The sequence below is a fragment of the Canis aureus genome, chromosome 2 (assembly GCF_053574225.1).
Source record: "Canis aureus isolate CA01 chromosome 2, VMU_Caureus_v.1.0, whole genome shotgun sequence".
Taxonomy (NCBI): Eukaryota; Metazoa; Chordata; class Mammalia; order Carnivora; family Canidae; genus Canis; species Canis aureus.
In genome coordinates, this window is record NC_135612.1 from 42,328,523 (window position 1) to 42,353,422 (window position 24,900).

Here is a 24,900-nt window from a genome sequence, read left to right on the forward strand (position 1 = left end):
ATCTTTGAAAAAAGAAACCGCCAATTTTTTTTCCCAAAGTGATTGTAGGATTTTGCATGCCAACCAACAGTGTGTGAGAGTACCTATTCCTCCTCCTCCCAGTGCTTAGTATCATCAGTCTTTTCAGTTTTATTCATTCTGATTGGTGCAAGTGGTATCTCATTGTGGCTTTAACTTGTATTTCCATAATGACTAATGATGTTGACATGCACCTTTTCATGTGCCTATTTGTCATTGATATATCTTCTTTGATGATGTGTCTTCTAAAATATTTTGCCCATTTTTAATAGTGGCTATGTTTATTAGTTTTAATTATACAAGTCACATTCATTTTTTTGGCAGATTTATTCCTATTTCATATTTTTGATGCTATTATACACAGTATTGTATTTTAATTTCAATGTGTCCACATCCAGAAATGGATATTAGATTTTTGTCAAGTTCTTTTTTGGGTGTTGATAAGAGGATCCTGCAGTTTTTCTTTTGTAGGTTACTAATATTATGAATTATATTGACTGCTTTGTGAATGTTAAACCAATTTTACATTCCTGAGTTAATATTGTACTTGGTCATGCTATATTTTCTCTTTTACATATTACTGGGTTTAATTTGCTAAGATTTTGTTTTGAATTTTTGCATCTATATTACTGAGGGATATTGGTCTGCAATTTTCTTTTGTTGGTTTTGTCTTATTTTGGTATCAGGGTTTCATAGAATTAGTTAGGAAATATTCTTTTTTTCCATTTTCTGGAAGAGATTGTATAAAATTAGTGTTATATCTTCCTTAAATATCTGGTAGAATTCACTAGTGAAGCTATCTAGGCCTGGAGTTGTTTTTCCCTTTCCTTCTTTTCTTTTTCTTGGAAGATTTTTAAAATACAAATTCAGGGGATGCTGGGGTGGTTCAGTAGTTGCCTTTGGCTCAGGTTGTGATCCCGCGGTCCTGGGATTGAGTTCTGCATCAGGCTCCCTGCCAGGATGTTCTCCCTCTGCCTATTTCTCTCTCTGTGTCTCTCATGAATGAATGAATGAATGAATGAATAAATAAATAAATAAATAAATAAATAAATAAATAAATAAATAAAATCTTTTAAAAAAAAACAAAGTCAGTTCTTTCTTTTTTTTTTTTTTTAAGATTTATTTATTTATTTATTTATTTATTTATGATAGACAGAGAGAGAGAGGCAGAGACACAGGAGGAGAGAGAAGCAGGCTCCATGCCGGGAGCCCGACGTGGGACTGGATTCCGGGACTCCAGGATCGTGCCCTGGGCCAAAGGCAGGCGCCAAACCGCTGAGCCACCCAGGGATCCCGCAAAGTCAGTTCTTTAATAGGTATAGGGCTATTCAGATTATCTGTTTATTCTTGAGTGAGCCTTAGTATTTTGTGTCTTTAAAATAATTTGTCCATTCATCTAAGCTGTCAAGTGTATTGGCATAAAATTTTCATAACATTCCCATAATAAACTTATAATATTTGTAGAATCTGTAGAATCTATTTGTAGTGGTGCCATCTCTCTCATTCCTGATATTGGTGACTTTTGTCTCCTCTCTTTTTTTTCCTGTTTAGTCAGGGTAGAGATTGATTAATATGATTGGTCTCAAAGAACCAAAATTTTACAAATATTATAAGTTTATTATGGGAATGTTATGAAAATTTTATGCCAATACATTGTATTTTGATTTCTTCTTTGAACAGTGGTTGGGTTTTTTTTTTTTTAATTGTGTTATTTAGTTTCCAAATATTTGAACATTTTCCAGATACCTTTCTGTTATTGACTTAAAATTTAATCCCTTTGTAGTCATAATCGAGAATATATTTTGTATGTCTTGTATCCTTATAAATTTACTGAAACTTGTTTTACCACCCAGAATAAAATGTGTCTTAGTGTCCATGTGCACTTGAAAAGAATGTGTATAATGTGTATTCTACTCTTCTTGAGTATAATATTCTAGTAAATGTCAAATCATGTTGGTTGATGATGTAGTTCAAGTCTTATGTATCCTTACCTGATTTTCTGCCTACCTGGTGTATCAGCTATTAAGAGCAAGGTATTTAAATCTCAGAGTATAATGAAGGATTTGTCTATTTCTCCTTGCTTTTCCATCAATTTGGGGTCCCATATTTTGAAATTGTTACTAGGTATATAAACACTTAGAATGATTATATCTTCTTGACTAATTGACCTTTTATAATTATAAAATGACCTTCTTTATGATAATATTCTTTGCTCTACAATTTACTTTGATCTTAATATAGATCCAAGTTTGTTTTTGACTAATTTTAGGATATTATTTTCCATCATTTTACCTTTAATCTAATTTGTCCTTCTCTATTTGAAATGAATTTCTTGTAGGCAGCATACAGTTAAGTTTTGCATTTTTATCTAATCTGTTGATGTCTATCTCTTAAGTGGGAGGTTTAGACCATTTACATTTAATCTGATTGTTGATAAAGTCTATCATCTTGCTATTTATTTTTTATTTGTTCCATCTGTTCTTTGTTCCCTCTCCCCACTTTTTTTCTAGTTTCTACTGGATTGCTTTTATGAGCCCTTTATCTCCTTTGTTGGCTTATTACCTATAATTCTTTATTTTGTTATTTTAATGATTGCTTAGAGTTTATACTATAGGTCATACCTTCAATTAATATACCACTCCATATACAATGTAAGAACTTCACAATTCCATTTCTTCCTTCCTAGCCCTTATGCTACTGTTGTCCTACATTTCACTTATACACATATGTTATAAGCCTCACAGTACATTATTTTTTCCTTAAAAAATGTTATCTTTTAAAAGAGATTTAAATAATATGAAAACAGCTACATATTTTCCCATGTAAGTATCATTCCCATTGTCTTCATTCCTTTATGTAGATCTAGATCTTCCATTTGCTATCATTTTCCTTCCTTCTGAAAGACTTTCTTTACTAATTCTTGAAGAACATTGGAGTATGTATCTGCTGATGATTAATTTTCTCAGTTTTTGGTTTTAAAAGATATTTTCACTGGTACAGAATCTTAACTTGACAAATGTTTTTCTTTCCAGTCTGTTGTTTCACTCCCTTCTCATGTGCATTTTTCCTGCAAGCAATACGCTATCGTCTGTATCTTTTATTTTTTCATACTAATATGTTTTTTCCCCTTACATTTAAGATTTTCTCTTTACCTTGGTTTTGAGCAATTTGGTTATCATATGCCTTGATGTAGCTTTCTCTGTTTCTTGTGTTTAGTGTTCATTGAACTTCCTGAATGTCTAGCTTTTTACTGTTCCTCAAATATGGAAAATTTGGGGCTGTTATTTCTTCAAATATTTTTTTCTGTCTCCGCTACAATCTACTTTCCTATAAAGACTCAAATTGCATATATACTAAGCAATTTGAAGTTGTTTCACAACTCATGATTTTTTTAGGTGGTTTCTTTTGCTGTGTCTACAAGTTCAGTCATCTTTTCATCTGTAATATCTAATCTGTCATTAATCCCTCTAGTTCATTTTTCATCTCACATAGTATTTTCATATATAGAAGTTAAATTTGGGCCTTTTTTAAATATCTTATGTATCTCTAAACTGTTTAAACATATGGAATACAATTATGATAACCACTTTAATACTCTACTAACTTACATCTGTGTCAGTTCTGGGTTCTGATTGATTGATTACTCTTCTCATGATGGCTTATGTTTTCCTTTCCCTTTGCATGCCTAGTAATCTTTGATTGGATGTCAGACTTTGTGAATTTTACCTTGTTGTGTGCTAGCTATTTTTGTATTCCTGTACATCCTTGAGTTTGTCTTCTGGGGCAGTTAAGTTTTAGAAATAGGCTGATTCTTTTAGGTCTTATTTTTATGCTTTGTTGGGTGAGTCTAAGCAGTGCTCAGGTAAGGTAGGGTAAGGGTAATTTCACACTAGTGAAACAAAACCCTTCTGAGTGCTTTACCCAATACATCATGAATTATGAGTTTTCCAGTCTGGTTGGTGGGAACAGGCATTGCTAACCCTATGTGAATGCCAGGCATTGTTCCTTTTTTAATATTATTAAATGAATCTTTCCCCAGACTCAAGTATTTTTCTTATTCACATGCTGATCAGTATTCTCTCCCCTTATTTGTAATGGTCCCTCTGCTAATTTCAAGAATCCTCTATCTCTGCATCTATATCCTCTCCAGTAATCTATCCAATAAATTCTAGCTATCTTGTTCTCCCCAGATCCTCAGCTCTAGTTCCTCAACGCAGAGTCTACCAGGCTACTTCTGTGTTTCTGCTCCCTGCACGTCCTGAATACCTCAAAGCAATACATTGGGGAAATCATGGATCTCACTTTATTTCTTTTTTCCATTGATCAGGTTGATATCCTGTTTCTTTAAAAAAAAAAAAAAAAGATTTTTATTTATTTATTCATGAGAGACACACGCACAGAGAGAGAGGCAGAGACACAAGCAGGCTCCATGCAGGGAGTCCAACGTGGGACTCGATCCCGGGTCTCCAGGATCATGCCCTGGGCTGAAGGCGCACTAAACCACTGAGCCACCTGGGCTGCCCTTATATCTTATCTCTTGAAAACCATGTTCCCATAGCTTTTTTGTCTATGTGGAGTTTTTTTGGTTTGTTTTTGTGTGTTGGTTGGTTGGTTGGTTGGTTATTTCAGGAAAGAGAATAATCTAGTCCTGTTGCCCCATCTTGACCAGAATTGAAAGTTTAATACGTCATTTTTTTACTGCTTCAAGGTCAATTGGGGTTCAGGTGATCTACGCTGGGTTCTTTGAGAATTGTTTGGGCTTGCCTGATTTCTCCTGTATATGCATATGTAAAATACATATATGAATATGTATATTTGAACGAACGAGCAGTGTTTGATTTAGTTAAAAGTGGAAACCAGCCTGAAAGTTTTACAAAGAAGTTAGTACCAGTTATCAGGATCTTTTTTGATGGAATACTGCTAATTTCAAAGAAGTCATGGGTAGAGCATTAAAATTTTCCTAGATTTAGCATCAATTTCTAGGAAAAATGTGTATTTGTGTAAGTAACTATGGAAATTATCATTTAACACCTTTATTTTCTTATTTAAAAATTAGAGGACAATGTCTATAAAAATATGCAAGAATCAAAGGAAACCCACATATCCAATCACCTAGATGAAATTGTTGCTGCTGTCAGCGTAACGCCTAGAAAGAAGATCCAAAACAAACTGCCTCAGACAGCACTCTTCCAGCCTCCTCGAGAGAAACTCCACCTCTGTGAAGAGAAAGCGAAGTCCTATTCTAGCAGTCACAAAGTAAGGACCCTTCATTTTCTACACCTGTGCTCTGGTAACTAGTGAGAATTTAGGTTACATTTCTAACCTAAGAAGTTTGATACAAGAGAGTATATAGAGTACCTTTATCACAGAATGAGTGGGTGTAGGCCATCAGGGCTCCAGGCACAGCACTTGGCACAGTCAACATCATACCTGCTGAATGACCGCACAAAGGAACAAACACGGTTACCCTGACTCTGGCAAGTGTATACTAGACCAACTGGTTGTAGGTTTGACCTATCAGTCTTTTTCCATCTGTATAGACCTATTTATTGAGCTCCCCCTAGTGCCAGGTCTAGGCACTGGAATATAACACAAAGCGATGAAACTTCTACAGCTTACAATTCTTACATTCTTGATCTTCTTGCTTTCCACATACATCTGTCCCATTCTCTCCTCAAAGTTTTACGCATTCAAAAAAATAAAATAAATAAATTAAAAAAGAAGTTTTACTCATTCACTTGTTCATTTAATATGCGTTTCTCTACCACCACTTACGTTAGGCCCTACTGTCCGTTTTTTTTTTTCACAAATAGCTACTGTATACCTACTATGTGCCAGGTGCTATGCAGGTGCTGGGGGCACATATGGGAAAGCTACAGCTTCTGCCTCAGAGGGACTCATGGTTTGGTTGGGATGCTAGGCAGGAGGCAGACAATGGCAGTCAATGCTGTGATGGACACAAGTTCAGATGAAACCAATTCACAACATGGCATGAGGGTAAGCAGTGGGCATGGAGATAGTGAATGGAGAGCAACCAAAGTGCTTCTTGGGATGGGAGTTACTTGGACAGCACTGATAACAGTGCTTACGAGTTGGCCAGGTAAGGGAGAGGACAATGGTGTTCTGGGCAGATAGAGAATAGAGTATTATTAACTATAGTCACAGATGCTGTATGTTACATCACCAGGATTTAGTTATTTCATAACTGGAAGTTTGTACCTTTTGACCACCTTCATCCATTTTACCCACCCCCTACCCCTGGCAACCATGAGTCTGTTCTCTGCATCTGTGAGGTTTTTTTGTTCTTGTTATTTAAGATTCGACACATAAGTAAGATCATACAGTATCTGTGATTTCCTTCTGATACATGGTTGAATAATATTCCATCATATATTCAATGTCATTCAATGTTTTCTTTATTCATTCATCCATCCTTGGACTCTTGAGTTGTTTCCATGGAATACAGGCTTTAATGACATAGGACAGGAAATGAGATTGATTATAGAAGGAGCTAGGGCCCAGAGGGTATTTAATGCCCAGAGAAAAAGTTTAGATTTTCTCCTAAAAGTGTTGGAAACTATCATAGGATGACAAGTAGGAGTGCCATGAGCAGGTTTGAGTTTCTGGAATGGTTACTCACATAGCTGAGTGGAGGATGGGTGAGGAAGGAGCAAAACTGGAGAAGGCGCCCCAGTTCAGAGGATATTTAAAATAATCCCAGCAAGGGGGCACCTAGGTGGCTCAGTTGGTTGAGAATCCAACTCTTGATTTTGGCTCAGGTCCTGGGATCAAGTCCCTCATCAGGCTCCTTGCTTGGTGGGAAGTCTGCTGGAGATTCTCTCTCCCTCTCCCACTGCCCCCCCCCATCTCTCTCTCTCTCTCTCTCTCTCTCTCTCTTTCTCTCTCAAATAAATAAAACTTAAAAAAATAATCTCAGCCAGGAATTGTAACAGCCTGAACTACAGCAGAGGCAATAGAGATGCTAAGATCAGACAGGAATTTGGAAATGTGAACCAGTGGGACCTGGTAACTGAGGGGACATAAGGGTTGTAGTGGCAAGAGCCAATCAGAGTGGGTGTATGCAATCCGTGACTTAGGTCTCAGCCAGCTTGGGTGACTGGAAGCTTGCCAGTTCCTTTGCCACTGTAATGAATACAGGAGGAAGAACAGGATTATGGAGAGGAGACATGAATTTGGTTCTAAATGTGTGCTTATTCATTATGCAACAGATATTTATTCAGTACCCACTATATGTCAGGGTCTGTGCTAGGTAGGCATTAGGCTGGCAGCCTCTCTCAACCACAGGTCTGCAAGAGAATTAAACCTGAATGCCTCAAGGCATTTAACGTCCATAAAGAAGTAACTTCTCTTCTATGGATCTAGAATGGTACTAAATTATTTTCTGTGTTCTGGAGTTCAGATGAGGAACCCCTGGTTACAGTGGTGAACAACATAGACAGGTTGAAGGCCTTGTGGAGCTGAGGGGTTATCGGCATTATAAATAAACTAGCAAGCCCAGGGTTGTGTCAAGTGCTATTAGGGAAAGAGTGGGCCTGTCTGTAAAGAGGCAGCATATGAGCTGAGACCTTAAGAAGTGAAGGAGCCAGCATGGAGAAGCTAAAGGAAGGGTTCTATGGAGAGGGAATAGCACATGTAAAATCTATGAGGAGGGCATGAATGTGACATGTTTGAAGTGAAAGAGGAAGCCGTGGTCTGACATGAAATGTCAGGAGAGACAAGGAGTTCACTTAGAACCTTGCAGGTCTCCATCTAAGTGCCCTGGAGACCTTAAAAGTATTTTCAAGAAAGTATTAACATGATGTAACTGTTTTTTTAAAATATCCATTCTTTTCTACTTTTTTATTTTAAAATATTTCAGACTTACAGAAAAGTCTACAAGATTCACCAATTTTTTTTGTTTGTTTGTTTGTTTAGATTCACCAATTGTTAATGTTTGCTTTATTGCTTTACTTCTCTGTGTACATATCATTATTTTTCTCAACTACCTGAAAGTAAATTCCAGATATTATGATCCTTTACCCCTGAATATCTTAGAGGAAACTCTAGGTAACCACAGTACAGTGGTTTAAGTAGGAAACTAATATTAGTACAATATTATCATCTAATCTACAAACCTTATCTATATTTCTCAAATTATCTCAATAATGTCTTTGGCAGAAAAAAACATCTGACAGATCCATGCTCTGCTCCATAAATGCCAAGATGGCGCACTCCTATGGTTGACTGATATCAGCTATTGGTGCCTTTCTGCATGGGCACCACTTAGGTTTCCTCATGGCATGGTGGTTAGGTTACTAGTTACTAGTTTGCTAGGACTATGATAACAAAATACCCCAGACTGGGTGGCTTCACCAGCAGAAGTTTATTTTCTCAGAGTTCTAGTGGCTACAAGTTCAAGATCAAAGTGTTGGCAGAGTTGATGTCACTTGGAGGCTTAGCTATCAGAGGATGTTCCCTCGCTGTCCCAACAAGTTCTTTTTTTGCACGTGCCCCTCCCTGGTGTCTCTTCCTCTTTTTTCTTTTCTTTTGTTTTTTTAAGATTTCGTGTATTTATTTATTTGACACAGAGAGAGAGCACAAGTAGGCAGAGCGGCAGGCAGAGGGATAGGGAGAAGCAGACTCCCTAACCTGAGCAGGGTGTCCAATGTGGGGCTTGATCCCAGGACCTTGGAGTCATGACCTGAGCTGAGGGCAGAAGCTTAACTGACAGCTACCCAGGCACCCCTCTCTTCCTCTTCTTATAAGGACATCAGTCATACTGGATTAGGGCCATACCCTAATAGCCTCATCTCAACTTATGTCTTTAAAGACCTTCTCTGCATATACTATCACATTCTGAAGTACTTGGGCCTCCAACATTTGAATTTGGGGGGTGGTAGGCACACAATTCAGCCCATAATGGGTTGTAAATGGAAACAGAAAGTGGAAGCCTCTAGTTCCTTAAGACCTAGGGGACCCAAAACTGGCACCGCATCATATCTTCCATATTCCATCAGCCAGTCACAAAGCCCAGATTAAAAAAAAAGGAGACATAGACCCCTACCACTGGACAGAAAGAATCAAAGAATTCTGGAGCTATATTTTAAAGCTACCAGCCTTGCTTTAAGTGTATTGCTGCTCTGAGCTGACCTGGAGCTGGAAATGCCAGGTCCCTGTTCTCTTGATCCTGACATTGAATATAAATGGACTTCTGATTCCTTTAATGAAATCTCTTTGTCAGTCCTGCCAACCTCATTGCTGTGCTGATATCCTAGGCTGCTAAGAAAGGTATATGAATTGAGAACTAGCAAGTGTTATTTGAAAACCCACTACCAAGTTGCCCACGGGTGCCTAAATGTGTGGTAGCCATTCATAGCTGAGCAGCTGGAAAAAAACTAGGGAATGGTTACAAGTCTGCTCTGCTTTTTCCATGTCTTCTTTATTTATAATATTTTTCATAATGTACTACAAATTTAAATGTTTTATAAACATAAGTATACTATAAATTTTACTTGTTTCTGCCATTTATCGTCTCTCTCACCCCAGATAAACAGCCAACTGCCTCACAGAGATCTTTATCCATTTTGTTCTCAAATGTTATCCCAAATGCTTACAACCATGTCCAGCACATAGTAGGCACTCAGGAAATACACGCTGGATAAAAGTACAGTGGACTTTGTGCTTTTCAACTCTGTGTTTTCAGTTGTCTAACTGGTAAAGCCCATTTTCTTTCCGTCACAGCATAAAGAGGCTGTCCATGAGCTTGTGCGCTGCATTGCACTAACGAGAATTTGCTATGGTGACTCCCATTGGAAACTAGCAGAGGCACATATTAATCTGGCTCAAGGCTACCTCCAGCTGAAAGGTGAGTTCATCTTGGATGGGGAAGATCAGTCCATTGGTTTCTGCACTTTCATGCAAATTTGACTCTAGAAGTCAAATTTAACTAGAAGGATTAAGTTTTCTTGAATATTCTCATGTCCACACATTGAAGAGCCATCTCCTTTCAGAAAGTCCATAAGATTTTTCATTTGACATATAAAAAAGAGAAGGACGATTTTAGCCCTTTGGATGGCTTTGGCAGACCCTTTTTATGATCTTAAAAGTAGGGTTCTTAGGAGAGAATGTGTTAGCTTTGAAAGCATTGTAGAAGGGGCCCAAGGTATGGAGTAGGGACCTGAAGTAGGATCCATTCACATTTGTTTTGAGGGAGAATCTCTTGGCTGTAAGTGACCCCACCCCTCACTCCCAAAAAAATACATAAGTAAGAGACTAAATCAAGTTGGCAGTGAACAGAAGGTAATGTATTGGTTCATATAGCTTGAAAAGCCAAGGATAAAACTTGCTTGTAGACTTAGCCAGATCCAGGTATTCAAACAATGTTATCAGTTTTGTGTTTCTCTCTTCTCCCACCACTGGGCTCTGTTTCTGTCTCTGTGGACTTTATTCTTACCCAAGCTTTGCCTACATGGCAGCGGTAAGGCTTGCAGAAAGAAGCTTTAAACTTCCCTCATCAGCATTCCCAGGAAAGAAAGAACATTTTCCACCCAAATCTCAGGATTTGGGGATTCTAATTGGGCTGACCTGGATGATATGTCAAAGGCAAGGAATGGTCTGATTGGCTTGATCTGCCTTTTGGCTCCACTAGATCCTAAGAGACAGGCTGACTTTGGCTAACTCACGTAGATTGGGTGGGGGGGGGGGGTCAGGTGTCCCCAAAAGAAAACAGAGGAAGGGGATGGATGCAGGGAAGGCAAAAACAACAGGATATCATGTCTTCTTTTTTCTGATGGGCATCCCAGGACTAGGTGTACAAGAGTACATCTCTGTACTCCTTTCTTCAACTGAAAAGCAATGATAAGGTTGATGGTGGTACCTAACCTCCCAGGACTGGTCCAGAGAATACATAAAATTACAGAAGTGGAAAACACCACCATGCTTAGCACAGAATTGCCTCTTAATAAATATGGCTAAATCTGATTATCGACTGATCCCACCTATTAGATCAAAGACTGTTGGAGCCAGAGGGGACCCTGGAGATCATCTAGTTTTGAACTTCCCCTTCCACTAGAAGGAACATCCCCTTCCTATATTTTTACTTTTAGATTCAGAATGAATGAGTGAATTGAAACAGCTTGCTTCAGTAATATATATATAGAAGTAGATGATTTGAGACTCAGACCTAGGATTTTGGATGCCAGCACCAGTGGCCTGGCATCTGGGATTTCAAAGGATGCTTTTCTTCCACAGCCTGCTACCTTTCTGCATGATAGTCTTTATTTCTCAATTTAAAGTAAAAGAAACATCTACTCTTTATAGAAGCCTTACTGAATGTCAGGTACCGTGCTGTCTCCCATTTTCTCATTCATTCTTCATCATAATCCTACAAGGAGGGTAATATTATCATCCTTGTTTATAGTTGAAGAAGCTGAAGCCAACGTTTCAGAGTAAGTAGTGGTTCAGGGAACTCATTCTGGGAAGTTTGATATCAGAGCCAGTGCTCTTGATCCTCAACCCATGCTACCTCCGATAGACTGAGTTCCTTGAGGGGATGTACCAAAGTTGATAATACAGTGCACCATTATCTTTTGTAATATCTCATGTGTAATTGGCACTAAGAAATTTCTGGTAGGTTGTTTAAATGTGTGCTTTGAAAAAATTAGACGAAATTCTCTGAAGTAATGAGTACTGGGTATTGTACGCAACTGATGAATCACTACATTCTACCTCTGAAACTAATCATACAGTATATGTTAATTAAGTTGAATTTAAATTAAAAATTAAACAAAAAAATTAGACAAAATTTTCTAAGAGTTCCCACATGAAGAACATACCCTGGATTTTCCCCATCAGAAAATATATTCTTCTGTTTTATAGATGCAGGAACAGAATTGGTTTCGTATTTTGGAAGCTTTTTTTTAGAGATTTGAGATAAAATTTCATATAATGGAAAAACATAAGACTAGAATTGTATGGATGTGGGTGGAAGAGAGGACATCAGTGTCGGGGAGGAGGATAGAGTATGGGGAAGTGAAAAGCCCTGAAACCTAACTGTGACCCCCCACTGTTACCCTTACCACAAATTAATAAGCCCATGGAAGAACCCAAGAATGCACTGGGGAATTAGTTCTTGTTAGGGATTATTTTTCTCATTTTTGTTCCATTTTGATTCGTATTAGTCAATAACCTTTTGGGAATAAGAGATTGGAGCATGTCAGTTCATTCTGTCATTGGAATTGCGTTTGTAAGTTTTTGTAGATATCATTGTATTTGTATTACATTAAAATAAGTCTCTGAAGTTATGATTATGGATAGATAAGCAGAAGATTCAGAATTTTTAGTATTTCAGTAAGATTGCTGTCACAAAGCCAGAATTAAAATTCACGAATATCCTATTTCCTGCCCAGAATGCTATAGTCCTTGCATTCCATTTTTTTTCTTATAATTATTTAGAACATATTTTATATCTGATATTGGGGAGGTTTCAAAGTTGTTCAATTCCCACTCATTCTGTTTATTTCTAGAAAGACCATTTGGGGAAAAACTTGAGTACTAGATGTAAACTACTTCTTTGGTTTTTATAGTCCAGACAGTATTTCATGCTACCCTGATACTTCTCTGTGTGTTATTTGCCAATACATGAAGGAGACCTCATTGGATTTCCTAGCCACAGATAACTATATTCTTGTCCTGCTGACATGAAAGAGAAACTGAAACCTCTTTTTCTTTGTCCACAGGACTGTCCTTGCAAGCGAAACAACATGCAGAAAAAGCCAAAGAAATCCTTACGAACTCCCTCATGCCTCCCTATAACGACAATACAGATGTTTTTAAGTGTTCGATTGAGCTATTCCATACCATGGGGAGAGCCTTACTCTCCCTCCAGAAGTATCCTTTTGTTTCTCATCTTTACACGTAGAAATGCCGTCCATAATGCTTATATTTCATTATCAAGACCAAATCAAAAGGTGACAGATGGCTTAGGAAGGGGAATAGGAACCTTAAGAGCCAAGGATGTCTAGGAACTGGGGTCCCAGAGTCTAGAACCATGTGTGAAGTTTCCTAAACACAGTCCAGATTCAAGGAAGCTTCAGAGAATTTGTCAAAGGCAGAGAGACTTGCAAAGGAGCTGCTGCAGTGTGGAAGGATTATAAAGGAGGAGTGGATAGAAATTCAAGCACGGATCAAATTGTCATCTGCACAGTAAGTTTCTGGTTTAGGGCATTTCGAATACATGATGGCCAGAGATTATCTGCCAGAAGAATCTGTCTTCAGGCAGATGGTACTTCTCTGTGATGCTGTGTCCATGGCTTCTCCATGGCCATTGTCCAGAAGCAAAAGAGGACCATGCTCATCACAGCAGCTACAACCAAGTCACATACATTAGTGACACCATTCACTAAATGTGGTGCTGACACATTCACCCCTGGGTCCTAGAGTTCTGACGTCATTCTCTTGACTTTGTATCTCTCACCTGCTCTCCTGAATTTAAATCACCATGTGTTTCATACCACAGAGAGGTAGAAGATATTTGTGATACACATAACTGGCAAAGAGCTCACATCTAGAATCTGTAAAGAACTCCTTTTTATCAGTAAAACAAAGACAACTGAATAGAAAAGCGGGCAAGAGACTGCACCCACCACCACCACCCCAAAAAAAGATGCCACATAGCTAATAAACATATTAAAGGCTCCGTCTCATCAGTCATCAGGGAAAAGAAAGTTAAAATTATGAGCTACTATTACATCTCTACTATAATGGCTAATTTTTTTTTAAAAAGACTAATAATATCAAGTGTTGGTCAGGATGCCATGATCTTATATGCTTTCTCATGTGTTGTGGTTTGGAATATATTTGGCATAACTACTTTAGAAAACTGGCTTTTCTTCAAAACTTGAATGTTTGTCTATGACACAGCAGTATCACTCCCAAATTTAAGAGAAATGCACACATGCGTTCACAATAGACACAGCCAAGAATGTCCAGGCTACTATTTGTAATAGCCAAGAATCAGAAACCACCCAACTGTTCATCAGAAGCAGAATACATGAAATTGTGATCTGTTCTTACAAAGAAAATGATCAGACTATTCCTTGGCTTCTCATCGTGGATGACTCTCACAAACCTAAGGCATAGTGCACGAAGCCACACCCAAGGGAATTCATATGTAATGATTCCATTTAGTAATGAGAGGAGGAAGAGAGTAATCTCTGAGAGGGCCTGCCGGTCTAGAATTTCTTCCTGCCCAGAAGTAGGTATTCTGCTTGCACTGTAAGATAGGAAATAAGCAAATCAGAGGTCCAAGATCTGATATTTTCTGCATCCGTTGAAACCTAATAATGTTATGAGAACTCGGTGTCCAGCCCTGTTGCTGCAAAAAAGAGGGTAAACCATCCTCTGCCAGAGAGTGGCCCATCCTCTGATTCTTTCCAAATTAGCAGTACCCAATCTTGCCAGCAGATGGCGTGCCTCATACACATCTGCGAGAATACCCAGCAAGAGTGGAAGGGAATGTTCCCAGCTGTCCTGCAAAGTTATTTTGTGTTTAGCTGAGTTGTTCTAAACTGCCACTTCTTTACGTCCTGGTTCTTCACAGTGTCATAGTCACTGGAACTTGCATGTTTAAACTGCATAGTTTTCTTTTGATCACTCTGCTTCGTTTCCTCCTTGAATTGTGAATATTTTGCCCAAACGGGTCTGTTTTAGAAACTATGAGGCTTTGTTTTTGTTCATTTCTATTTATGTTCACAACCACAAGGGCCTTTTCTTTTTCCAGGTCTTGGTAGTACAAGACCAGGATGATTTTTCACGCCGCTCTCACGGGATTTGTGTTCCTCTTAAAAGGGTATCTTTCATGCATCCTCTTCCTCCTTCTGCCTCGCCTTTTATGGTGCCCATCAGGCCAAGCCAGTTCTTTTCTCCTTGAGCTGACAGATAAATGCTGCCGGGTGACTCATGCTCCATGCCTTCTATCCGTAAGTGTGGGCTGAAGCTTTGTCCCTTCTACCTGCCCTCCTTTTTCCAGTACTACTACCTATTCACTAATTATTAATTAACTTTGGAGAGTAAATCCAAAACACATTCCTGAGCACCCCCTTGCTTTTTTACGTGTGATAAACTCACTAGTGAAAATGGACAACTGCTTCCCCTGTCTTAGGAATTATTTTCTACCCTGGTTACTGCTGCTCCAGAATGTGTGACCTATCAAGGCTCTCCCTAGGACTGTGTGACGTGTCATCTTTGGAGTCTTCCACAGCTTGCTCAGTGAGCACGTGGCCTGGCGTTGCTGACTAGCTCTCAGCGTACTTGTGATAACTAGAGCATCAACAGGGTATCTCCTGTATCTCCAAGGAATGTGACATTGTGTATAGCCAACAGTGTGGGCTTTAGAGTCAGGTAGCCCCATATTCAAATCAGCATCCATTCTACCCTCCCAGCTGTAAGACTGTGGGCAAGTCCCCTACTCTGCTCTCCTGTTAAGGTGGGAACGATCAGAACTCCAAGGTTTGCTGCGGTGATGAAATAGACCCCACATTAAAGCATCTGGGTACATGGTAAACTCCTTTCTAAAGATTTTATTTATTTATTTATTTTTGTTTATTTATTTATTTTTAGAGAGAGTGCTGATGCACATACCAGCAGGGGAAGGGGAGGCTGGTGCAGGGAGGAGAGGTTGGAGGGGGGGCAGGAGGAGGGACAGAGGGAGAGAAGAGAGAGAATGCTAAGGAGACAACATGGCCAGCATGGAGGGGAAGTAGGGCTGCATCTCATGACCTTGAGATCATGACCCAAGCTGAAATCAAGAGTTGGTCACCCAACCGATTGAGCCATCCAGATGCCCCACGATTTTTTTTTAAGTAATATCTACACCCACCATGGGACTCGAACTTGTGATCCCAAAATCAGGACTCACATGCTCTACAGACCGAGCAGTCAGGCACCCCGGTAGACCCTTTTTAAAAAGTAGTTATTATTATAGTTACTATCCATTTAAACATTTCTTTTTGTATGGTTTCACCCTGGAAATGATTTGATTTTAAAGCATGTGCTTATACTGCATGCTAAGATTCCGTACTTCAGGACTGCCCCTAGCATGCAATATTCTCTTCTATTCTTGTCCTGTGACTTGGGAAAAGCTAAGCACTCCCTGTCTTTGCTTTTGTGAACCGCTTAAGCTAAAATTGATAGTCTTCTGTTTTCATTTTTAAGCTTGACTTTGTTTCTTTGTCTTGCTTCTACTTGATCCATTATGGTGGTAAGATTTGGAAAGTGAGTCTAACATAAGGTTTCCCAAGAGGAAAGGAGATAAGGAAGGTTTCTCCCTTGGCTGATACTTTCTAGAAAGAAGTAGAAGGTAATGGAATAAACGATGGGGCAACGTGTCTATCTACCTGCTGCTACCTCACTGGGATGCTAAAATTCAACTTAGTTCCAGGTGCTTCCCCTTAAAGCATCCACCAATGGCTTTTATTGAGAATTTTTGATACTTCAGTAATCACAAAATTTACTATTTTGCTTTTAGATCTACAGTGTTCAGGGGCACTTGAGCGGCTCAGGGGTTGAGCATCTGTCTTTGACTCAGGTCATGGTTCTGGGGTTCTGGGATCAAGTCCCACATCAGGCTCCCCATAGGGAGCCTGCTTCTCCCTCTGCCTATGTCTCTGCCTCTCTCTGTGTGTCCCCATGAATAAATAAAATCTTAAAAAAAAAAAAATCCTACAGTATTCAAACTAGTAATCTCCAAATTTTGCTTTCAGGACTCGGGTTTTTTTTTGTTTGTTTGTTTTGCTTTTTAAGTTCATACCACCTGGAGATCCTTGGTGTCTAAGCTTGTACCTCTGTAGATGTGTTTCTTTAAAGAATCATCTTCTCTGCTTCTCTTTTTTGGGGTATAAAGGCTCTGATGAATGCTTGTGTATTCTAAGCCCTGCTTCTTCCTCTCCTCCTCTGGGAAATGCCCTGCTTTTCTCCAGAAGAGATATTTCTCCTGTCCGCTCCTCCCATGGGACACTATTTGTCTGGCATGCCTTATGCTCGCTTAACAAAGAAGGAAATGATTTATTTTTTTCTGGTGCTCTTCTTCATCCAATGTTACTTTGATTAAAGAAATGCTCTTCCCTTACACACAATCTGTTTTTTTAAAAATCATTTTTTTTTAAATGTGAAGAAGTATGCCCCAAGCATGGCACAGATTACCTTCATATACTTTATCTGATTTCTATTCCTTGAATCTCCTAAAGCTTTAAATTTCAGAGCACTATATTTTTGTCTTTCCCTTTATGACACTACAGGGTTATAATACACATTTCCTTTAAAAACTACAAATAATAACAATGGTTTTAGATAACCACACCAGCTACTAACTCTTGGCTACCTTCTGGGTCAGGCTGTTGTGAAGCGCCTTTTAGACTTTGTCTCCTTTAGTCCTATGGGCTGGGTGCTCTTTGTAGTACCATTTTCAAATGGAGCAACCAAGGAGAAGGAAGGGAGGTCATTCCTCAGGGTCATATCGCTGGGAACACAGCCAGTTCTACCAAACTCGAGTGTCTGGGCTCCTTACCATGGCACAGATACATTCGCTGGTGCAGAATGAAGACCTGAGAATACCCTCTACAGAGCAAAGCCTTTCCTGTGTGTGCCAGAGGGTAGATAAAGAGACCCACGTGTAAGCCTTTTCTCACTTTGACTGTAGAAAATCCCACTTGTCTTTTTTCTGGATTGATTTCTCATCAGATTTCGATTATCAGCAACCTTCCCACAAAGGCTTTGCTTTTCATTGTTGCTCCATATTCTTGCCAAATTCCAGAGCTTTTATTTTTTTAAAGATTTTATTTATTTATTTGAGAGAGAGGGAACATGAGTGGAGGGAGAGGCAGATGCAGAGTGAGAGGGAGAAGCAGACTCCCTGATGAGCAAGGAGCCTGATGTGGGACTCAATCTCAGGATCCTGGGCTCAGTCCCAGCACTCGGGGATCATGACCTCAGCTGAAGGCAGACTCTTAACGAACTGAGCCACCTAGACACTCCCAATTTCCAGAGCTTTTAAAAAGAAACTGTTGTCTTAGTAATACCAGAGAGATTGCATTTGTTTGTGGCCTGTTAAAACAAGTCTCCATCCCTGTGAGATCTTCTGAAGCCCATCTGAAATGAGATAGTGTCTCATCACGTGCTCTGGAGAATTACTGTGGATGTATTTTCATTCAATAAAATATGTTGTGGTTGAAGTTGTGAACCTGCCAAATTAACATACTGCTACATTCTGTTGTTCAAAACTCTCTATCTTTTTATCTGTCTGGTGTTTCCTGAAGCTGCCTAAACATTTTATGGGCACACTAGACAATAAATCCTCAAAGCATTCCCAGCAGGCAGATAGAAATGGAAAGGAGAAAATGTTGCCATCCCAAACATTACACACAAGCAAATGGAGACAGATGAGATTATCTGAAATTGGCTGATGCTGTGAGTTGGTGGAGGTAAGGCCATCATTTAGGCATTCCCTGATAGAGTGCCCCCTCTGTTCCTTCTTTATTACATATATTGTGAAGCTAAAGTAATTTAATTTTCTATTTTGTCTTTTCTTTTACATGAACAGCATACTCTTGATGAGCTCCGGAAGGCTCATTGTAGATGACATTAGCTTGATAAGTCTCCATTTCTGGCAGTTGTGTGGGTGCCAGGACCCTGGGACAGAGCCCTAGAACAAGCTTCATTCTTTGCACACACTAAACAAGAGAGGGTTGTATTTGTTCATCTTTTGAACAGTATAAAAGTATAGATATTGTTACATAAATACATACACACTCCCAAACTTATGAAATAGGACATTTCAGATACATGGAGGCCTGTTCTGTGTTCTTCCCAATCCCCTTTTCTTACCATCCCCCACATTATAGGCAATTATTATGCTTAATTTAGTGTTTTTCATTCCTTTGAATGTGTATTTATATTATATAAATATACATATAAATATACATATTCATGTATATATATGTACATGAAAATGTATAGTATCATTTCTCATCTTTAAAACTTTCTATGTGTATTTCCTTCTGTAGCTTGCTTTCCCCCAATTACATTTGTATTTTTGAGAGATATCCGTGTCACCTGTTGCATGTATCTCTAGTCTCTTCATTTTATTTTTATTTTTATCATGGAGCTTGAACTCACAATCCTGAAATCATGACCTGAGCCAAAATCAAGAGGCAGAGGCTTAACTGACTGAGCCACTATATGCCTTTCTAGTCCTTTCATTTTAAGCCTACACATTGTGTTTTATCCGTCTGACTTCCCCCTAACTTAATCATCAGTGTTCACAGAGCAGACATGTAAATTCAATGGGATGAAATTCCAGTTTCACTCTTGTACTGTCTCTTTGGGCACACGTTCAAGATTATCCCTGAGGTCTATGCCCAGGAGTAGAATTGCTTACTTGACAAATACCCACATTCTCAACTTGACCAAGTTTACCAAACACCAATTTATACTCTTGCCAGTAGGATATGGAAATTCCCCTTACTTTATACTTTACCAACACTCGATACTGTCACATTTCTTATCTGTGCCAATCATGTGATTCCTTTAACTGCATTTCCCTAATAGCGAGGTTGATCATCTTTTCATATGTTTGATGGACATTTGGAATTCCTGTTGTTTTTTATTTGTATCTTTTACTTATTTTTTAGTTGGACTATTTATATTTTTTCTTAGTAATTTGTAGACATTATTCATATTTCTGACAAGTTATTTGCTGCTTCCATATATTGTATGTACTCCCAGGATGTAGTTTGGGCTTTTCACTTTCTTTTTGTGGATTTTTTATGAATAGGAGTTTTTATTTTTAAGGTGACTGCATTTACCCATCTTTTCTATGCTGATGTATATTTTTTGTATCTTGTTTAAAAAAATCCTTCTCTACCCAAAGTCATGGAATTACTTTTTCTTATATTTTTCTCTCAAACATATCCAAGTTTTGCTTTTTAAATTTAGGCCTGTCTAATCCACTTAGAACTTTCATGTAAATAGTGTGAGTGATCTAATTTTTTACCCTCTGTGGATGACCTAAGTGAGGAGATAAGTTGTTTTAGCTATAAGAGAAAGAAGTACTCAGGGTCTGAAGAATTCAGTAGTTAGAAACTTGAAGCAAATAATAGGCTGAGAAAATCTTTTAAGTTTAGAGTGTTCAGAAATGGCAACAGGTCACTTTCAAGTATGGAAGCCTCTTGTGTGATCACATCTCCTCCGGGTTAGCACCCTGCCAAGTTCAGCTGGCTGGATGTCATTGGATTCGTGATGTGTGTGTGCTTTCATTTGGATATTCTTATATCAGAGGCAAAACTGTAGTCAGTGAAAGTCACGTGTTTGTTCCTATTGAATTTGCCTGCTTCTGGGTCTCCTCAGCAGATATTCAAATTAAATTTACAGGCAGGGAGATAATAGAAAGTGGGACTTGAATACAGCGTGATTAGAAAAAAAAAATGGTGCTCACATGTCTAAGTAGTGTTCTTCTATTAGGAGGCTGAAGGAAGAGATATTTCTGGCCCTGGAATTGGCAAGCAGAGGTTCCATATTAGTTTGCAAGGTCTTCCATAACAAAGTACCACCAATTAGGTGACTTGAACAACAGAAAGTTCTCTCATAGTACTGGAGGCTGGAAGTCATAGATAAGTGTTGACAGGATTGGTTCCTTCTAGTGACTGTGAGGGTGGATCTGTTCCAGGATTCTTTCCCAGCTTATGGTGGGTTCCTAGTAACCTTTGATGTCCATTGGCTTATAGATGCAATACCTCAATCTTGCCTTCATCTTCACATGGCCTTCTCCCTGTATGTATCTTTGTTTCCAAATGCCTTCTTTTGTAAGGACACCAGTCATATTAGATTAGGGATCCCCCCACTCTAGTATGATATATTCTTAACTAATATCTACAACAACCTTATTCCCAAATAAAGGCACATTCTCAAGTGCTGAGGTGAGGATTTGAACCTAAGAATTTGGATAGGAGGACACAATTCAAACCGTAGTAGATTTCTACAAGGTTTCTTTTATTCCACCTTTTATAAAATGTCAACAACTTCCCCAAGCTTTCATTAGATCAATAGTCTACAATATTCTTGCTACCAAATCAATGTGAAAACATGTGCTTTTCTTTTGAAGATTTTAGTCCTAAACTTTATTCTGGAATCTATGAAAATTTAGGTATGAACTCTGTTGCCTCAGAGTCTCTAAGCTAATGGATTTGTGTTTGTAGGTTGTTTCCTCCTCCCTCCCTCTTCAGCTTCTCCTCCCTCCTTCCATCAGACAGCTGACACCCACTTTGTGTCAGATGCTGCAAGGTGTTGGGATGCCAAGACCAATGAGGTAGCCTTGGACCCTGCCTTCATAGAGCCCAGCACTCAAGGGATTGGCACCGAGTTACCAGGCAGTTATATAGCATGGAGGGTGTTTCCTGAGCAGGGAAGGTTCACAGCTCAAGGAGAGAGCAGTAGGTTTTCACAGAGGCACCCAACCCAGCCTGGGATGTCGGGGGACAGAGCAGGGGTTAAGATGAGAAAGCCTAATACCCAAGCCACCATTTAAGGATGCAGTCACACTCAGGTGCCCACCCTGCACTTTCCTGCCCCTGAGAGTGTGTGCCACCTTAAATGGTGTGTCCTAGGTGTCTTTCTGGTCCCACCCTAGTCCTGGCCCTTGTAAGGGAAGCCTTCCTAAAGGAGGAGACTGCTAGGGTAAAACTAAAAGAGGAATAGTAATTAGAATGATGAATGGAAGTTTGCCAGGCGGAGATGGAAGAAGGAACGTTCCAGCTAGAAGGCTTAGCAAACACCCAGAAGAAAGATCCACGTGACACAAAGGCGGTGCTGACAGGAGGCTGGCATCAGGGAAGCCAGATGGGAAGATTTAGGTGACACTCAAGAGTCATCTGAATTCATTAAGTCCAAGGAAACTCAGGTCCCAGCAGAGCCACTGTCATCTCTGTGCTACCTTTGTATGTGGTTAGATAAGTGGATAGAGCCTTTGTGAGAATTGGGAAAGGTGCCATGTCTTGGCAAACCTAGCTTTGTGCCTAAGCACCAGCTCACTAAGCAGAGTGTTGCCCCCTTGGGCAGATGTCCATCAGAACCTAGGAGCAGGAGTCTGTGGGTGCAAAGCCAGGCCCTGGAGGCAGGAGCTTGAGCTCTTTTGTGCTAGACCAGGACTCCCAAACCATGCCCCAGATGGCCTAGTGGGCAGCACTCAGCATGGCTGGGAATTGGACTTTCTATTCTAGCCCATCTTTGACACACTGAATTCTGCTCATCTGGATAACTTTAGGGGCTATATAGAACTTCCCTTTCTTCTATAACTCACCGGCACTCAAGCTAATTTCCTTAACCACAATTTATTGGCTTGAAACAATCAGCCAAAGGAAAAAGATTCCGGGTTTGTCACCAATGTCTGGATTCTTCCATTTTGCAGAGGTCATAATAGGAAATATATTAACATATTTAAACTCACAGAGTAATTGATTTACCAGAATACAACATTAAGAATAGTTTTCTATGGCTCTTTTCTCCATGAATTTCCTGCTTTCTCATTAGGATTATACTTTTCATAGACCTAGGCATTCCCCCAGGACATCCAGGCTTCGGAGCTCATCAGGAAACATGCTTATAGCCCCGAAAGATTAGAGTGAGGCCAGTAGCTCAGTGTCCAATTTATGGCCTCCTTGGGGAATGCCCATTGCTGAGTGTCAGGTGCAGTGGGACCCACAGCATGCTCTGCTCTCCTAATCCTCCACCCTAAAACAGATGAGTAGGATTGCCTAATCATGCAGGACCAATTTAAAGCCAAAGCACACACACCTTTTTCTGACCTCCTTTGTGCTGGTTAGATATGACTGGTTCAAGGATGATATGAAGAGAAAAATATTTTTATTTTTGCTTAACGTTACTACAATTATTTTTTAAACAAAAAAATACTAGCTCTATGGGTACCACTAAATCTCATCTATATTTAGCTTTGCTTCCAAATGTTCACAAGCTTTTTTATTTTTTTAAGATTTTATTTATTTATTCATGATAGAGAGAGGCAGAGACACAGGCAGAGGGAGAAGCAGGCTCCATGCAGGGAGCCCAAGGTGGGACTCGATCCCGGGACTCCAGGACCACACCCTGGGCCGAAGGCAGGCACTTAAACCACTGAGCCACCCAGGCTGCCCATTCACAAGCTTTTTTAAAGGACAGATTTATTGAAATATATTCAATGCTTTTCACTATATTAACAGGAGTTATGCAAGCCTTATCGAAATCATTTTGACTTTTTTATCCCATTAACAGTCTCTATTACCATCTTCTCCTAGCCCCTGATAACTACTAACCCACTGTCTCTCTCTTTGGATTTGTGTATTTGGGACATTTCCTATACATGGAATCATACAATGTATGACCTTTTGTGACTTGGCCTTTTTTTTTTTCTTTTTCTTTTTTTAACAGTGTTTTATTAGTTTTAGATGTACAATATAGTGATTCAGCACTTCCATATACACCTGGTGCTCATCACAAGTGCACTCTTTAATCCCCATCACCTACTTTACCCGTCCCCCAAGCAACTCCCCCATGGCAACTATCAGTTTGTTAAGAGTCTTTTTTTTTTTTTTTTTTTTAATTTTAAGCAGGGCGGCCTGGGTGGCTCAGAGGTTTAGCGCCATCTTCAGTCCAGGATATGATCCTGGAGACCCAGGATCAAGTGCCACATCGGGCTCCCTACAGGGATCCTGCTTCTCCCTCTGCCTGTGTCTCTGCCTCTCTCTCTCTCTCTCTCTGTGTGTGTTTCTCTCATGAATAAATAAATAAAATCTTTAAAAAAAATGTTTTTAAGTAATCTCTACATCCACCATTGGACTTGAACTTAGAATCTTGAGATTGAGAGTTGCATGCTCTACCCACTGAGCAACCAGCACCTCAAGAGTCTGTTTCTTGATTTGTCTCTCTCTTTTTCCCTTTGTTCATTTGTTTTGTTTCTTAAATTCCATATATGAGTGAAATCATATGATATTTGTCTTTCTCCAACTCAGTGATTTTGCTTAGCATTTTCATTATGCTCTCTAGTTCTATTCATGTCACTGCAAATAGCAAGATTTCATTCTTTTTTATGGCTGAATAATATTCTACTGTATAAATATACCACATTTATCAATTAGTGGACATTTGAGCTGCTTCCATAATTTGGCTATTGTAATTAATGCTACTATAAACATAGGGGTGCATGTATCCCTTTGAATTGGTGTTTTTGTATTCTTTGGGTTAATACCCAGTAGTGGGATTGCTTGATGGTAGGGTAATTTTATTTTTAACTTTTTGAAGAAACTCCATCCCATTTTCTACAGTGGTTATACCAGTTTGCATTTCCACGAGTGTTCCTTTTTTCCCACATCCTCACCAATTCTTGTTTCTTGTGTTGTTGATTTTAGCCATTTTGACCGGTGTGAGGTGGTATCTCATTGTGGTTTTGATTTGTATTTCCCTGTTGATTAATGATGGTGAACATCTTTTTATGTGTCTGTTGGCCATTCATATGTCTTTGGAGAAATGCTTGTTCATGTCTTCTGCCCATTTTGTAATTGGCTTATTCATTTTTTGACTGTTGCATCTTATAAAGTTCTTTATATATTTTGGCTACTAACCCTTTATTGGATATGTCATTTGCAAATATTCTCCCATTCCCTAGGTTGCCTTTTAGTTTTGTTGACTATTTTCTTCACTATCCAGAAGTTTTTATTTTGATGCAGTCCCAATAGTTTATTTTTGCTTTTGTTTCCCTTTCTTCAGGAGCCATATCTGGAAAGAAGTTGCTTTGGCCGATGTCAAAGAAATTACGGCCTGTGTTTTCTTTTAGGATTTTTT

The 24,900-nt window shown here is 39.1% G+C and overlaps 2 protein-coding genes across 15 annotated transcripts in view; one reads left to right on the forward strand and one right to left on the reverse strand.

The window, feature by feature from the left end:
- TTC23 (tetratricopeptide repeat domain 23) overlaps positions 1–24,900 on the forward strand; it is a 101,049-nt gene that overhangs the window by 15,216 nt on the left and 60,933 nt on the right. For 9 of the 14 annotated variants that reach the window (XR_013363740.1, XR_013363750.1, XR_013363771.1 and 6 more), the window contains exons 2-6: positions 1,171–1,318; positions 5,075–5,274; positions 9,760–9,883; positions 12,756–12,906; positions 13,096–13,221. Coding sequence is in view for 11 of the 14 variants with exons in the window: in XM_077869991.1 (XP_077726117.1) it covers positions 1,171–1,318; positions 5,075–5,274; positions 9,760–9,883; positions 12,756–12,906; positions 13,096–13,221 (749 nt within the window). In the remaining 3 variants the exon portion in view is untranslated. Of the gene's footprint in view, positions 1–1,170; positions 1,335–5,074; positions 5,275–9,759; positions 9,884–12,755; positions 12,907–13,095; positions 13,222–24,900 lie in introns of all 14 variants that reach the window. The other 5 variants (XM_077870050.1, XM_077869998.1, XM_077870038.1 and 2 more) reach the window with 2 other exon arrangements.
- LOC144296822 (uncharacterized) overlaps positions 1–24,900 on the reverse strand; it is a 67,535-nt gene that overhangs the window by 4,939 nt on the left and 37,696 nt on the right. Inside the window, exon 6 of the mRNA XM_077870067.1 lies at positions 5,377–5,448. Within this exon, the coding sequence (XP_077726193.1) occupies positions 5,382–5,448 (67 nt within the window). The 3' untranslated portion in view covers positions 5,377–5,381. The remainder of the gene's footprint in view (positions 1–5,376; positions 5,449–24,900) is intronic.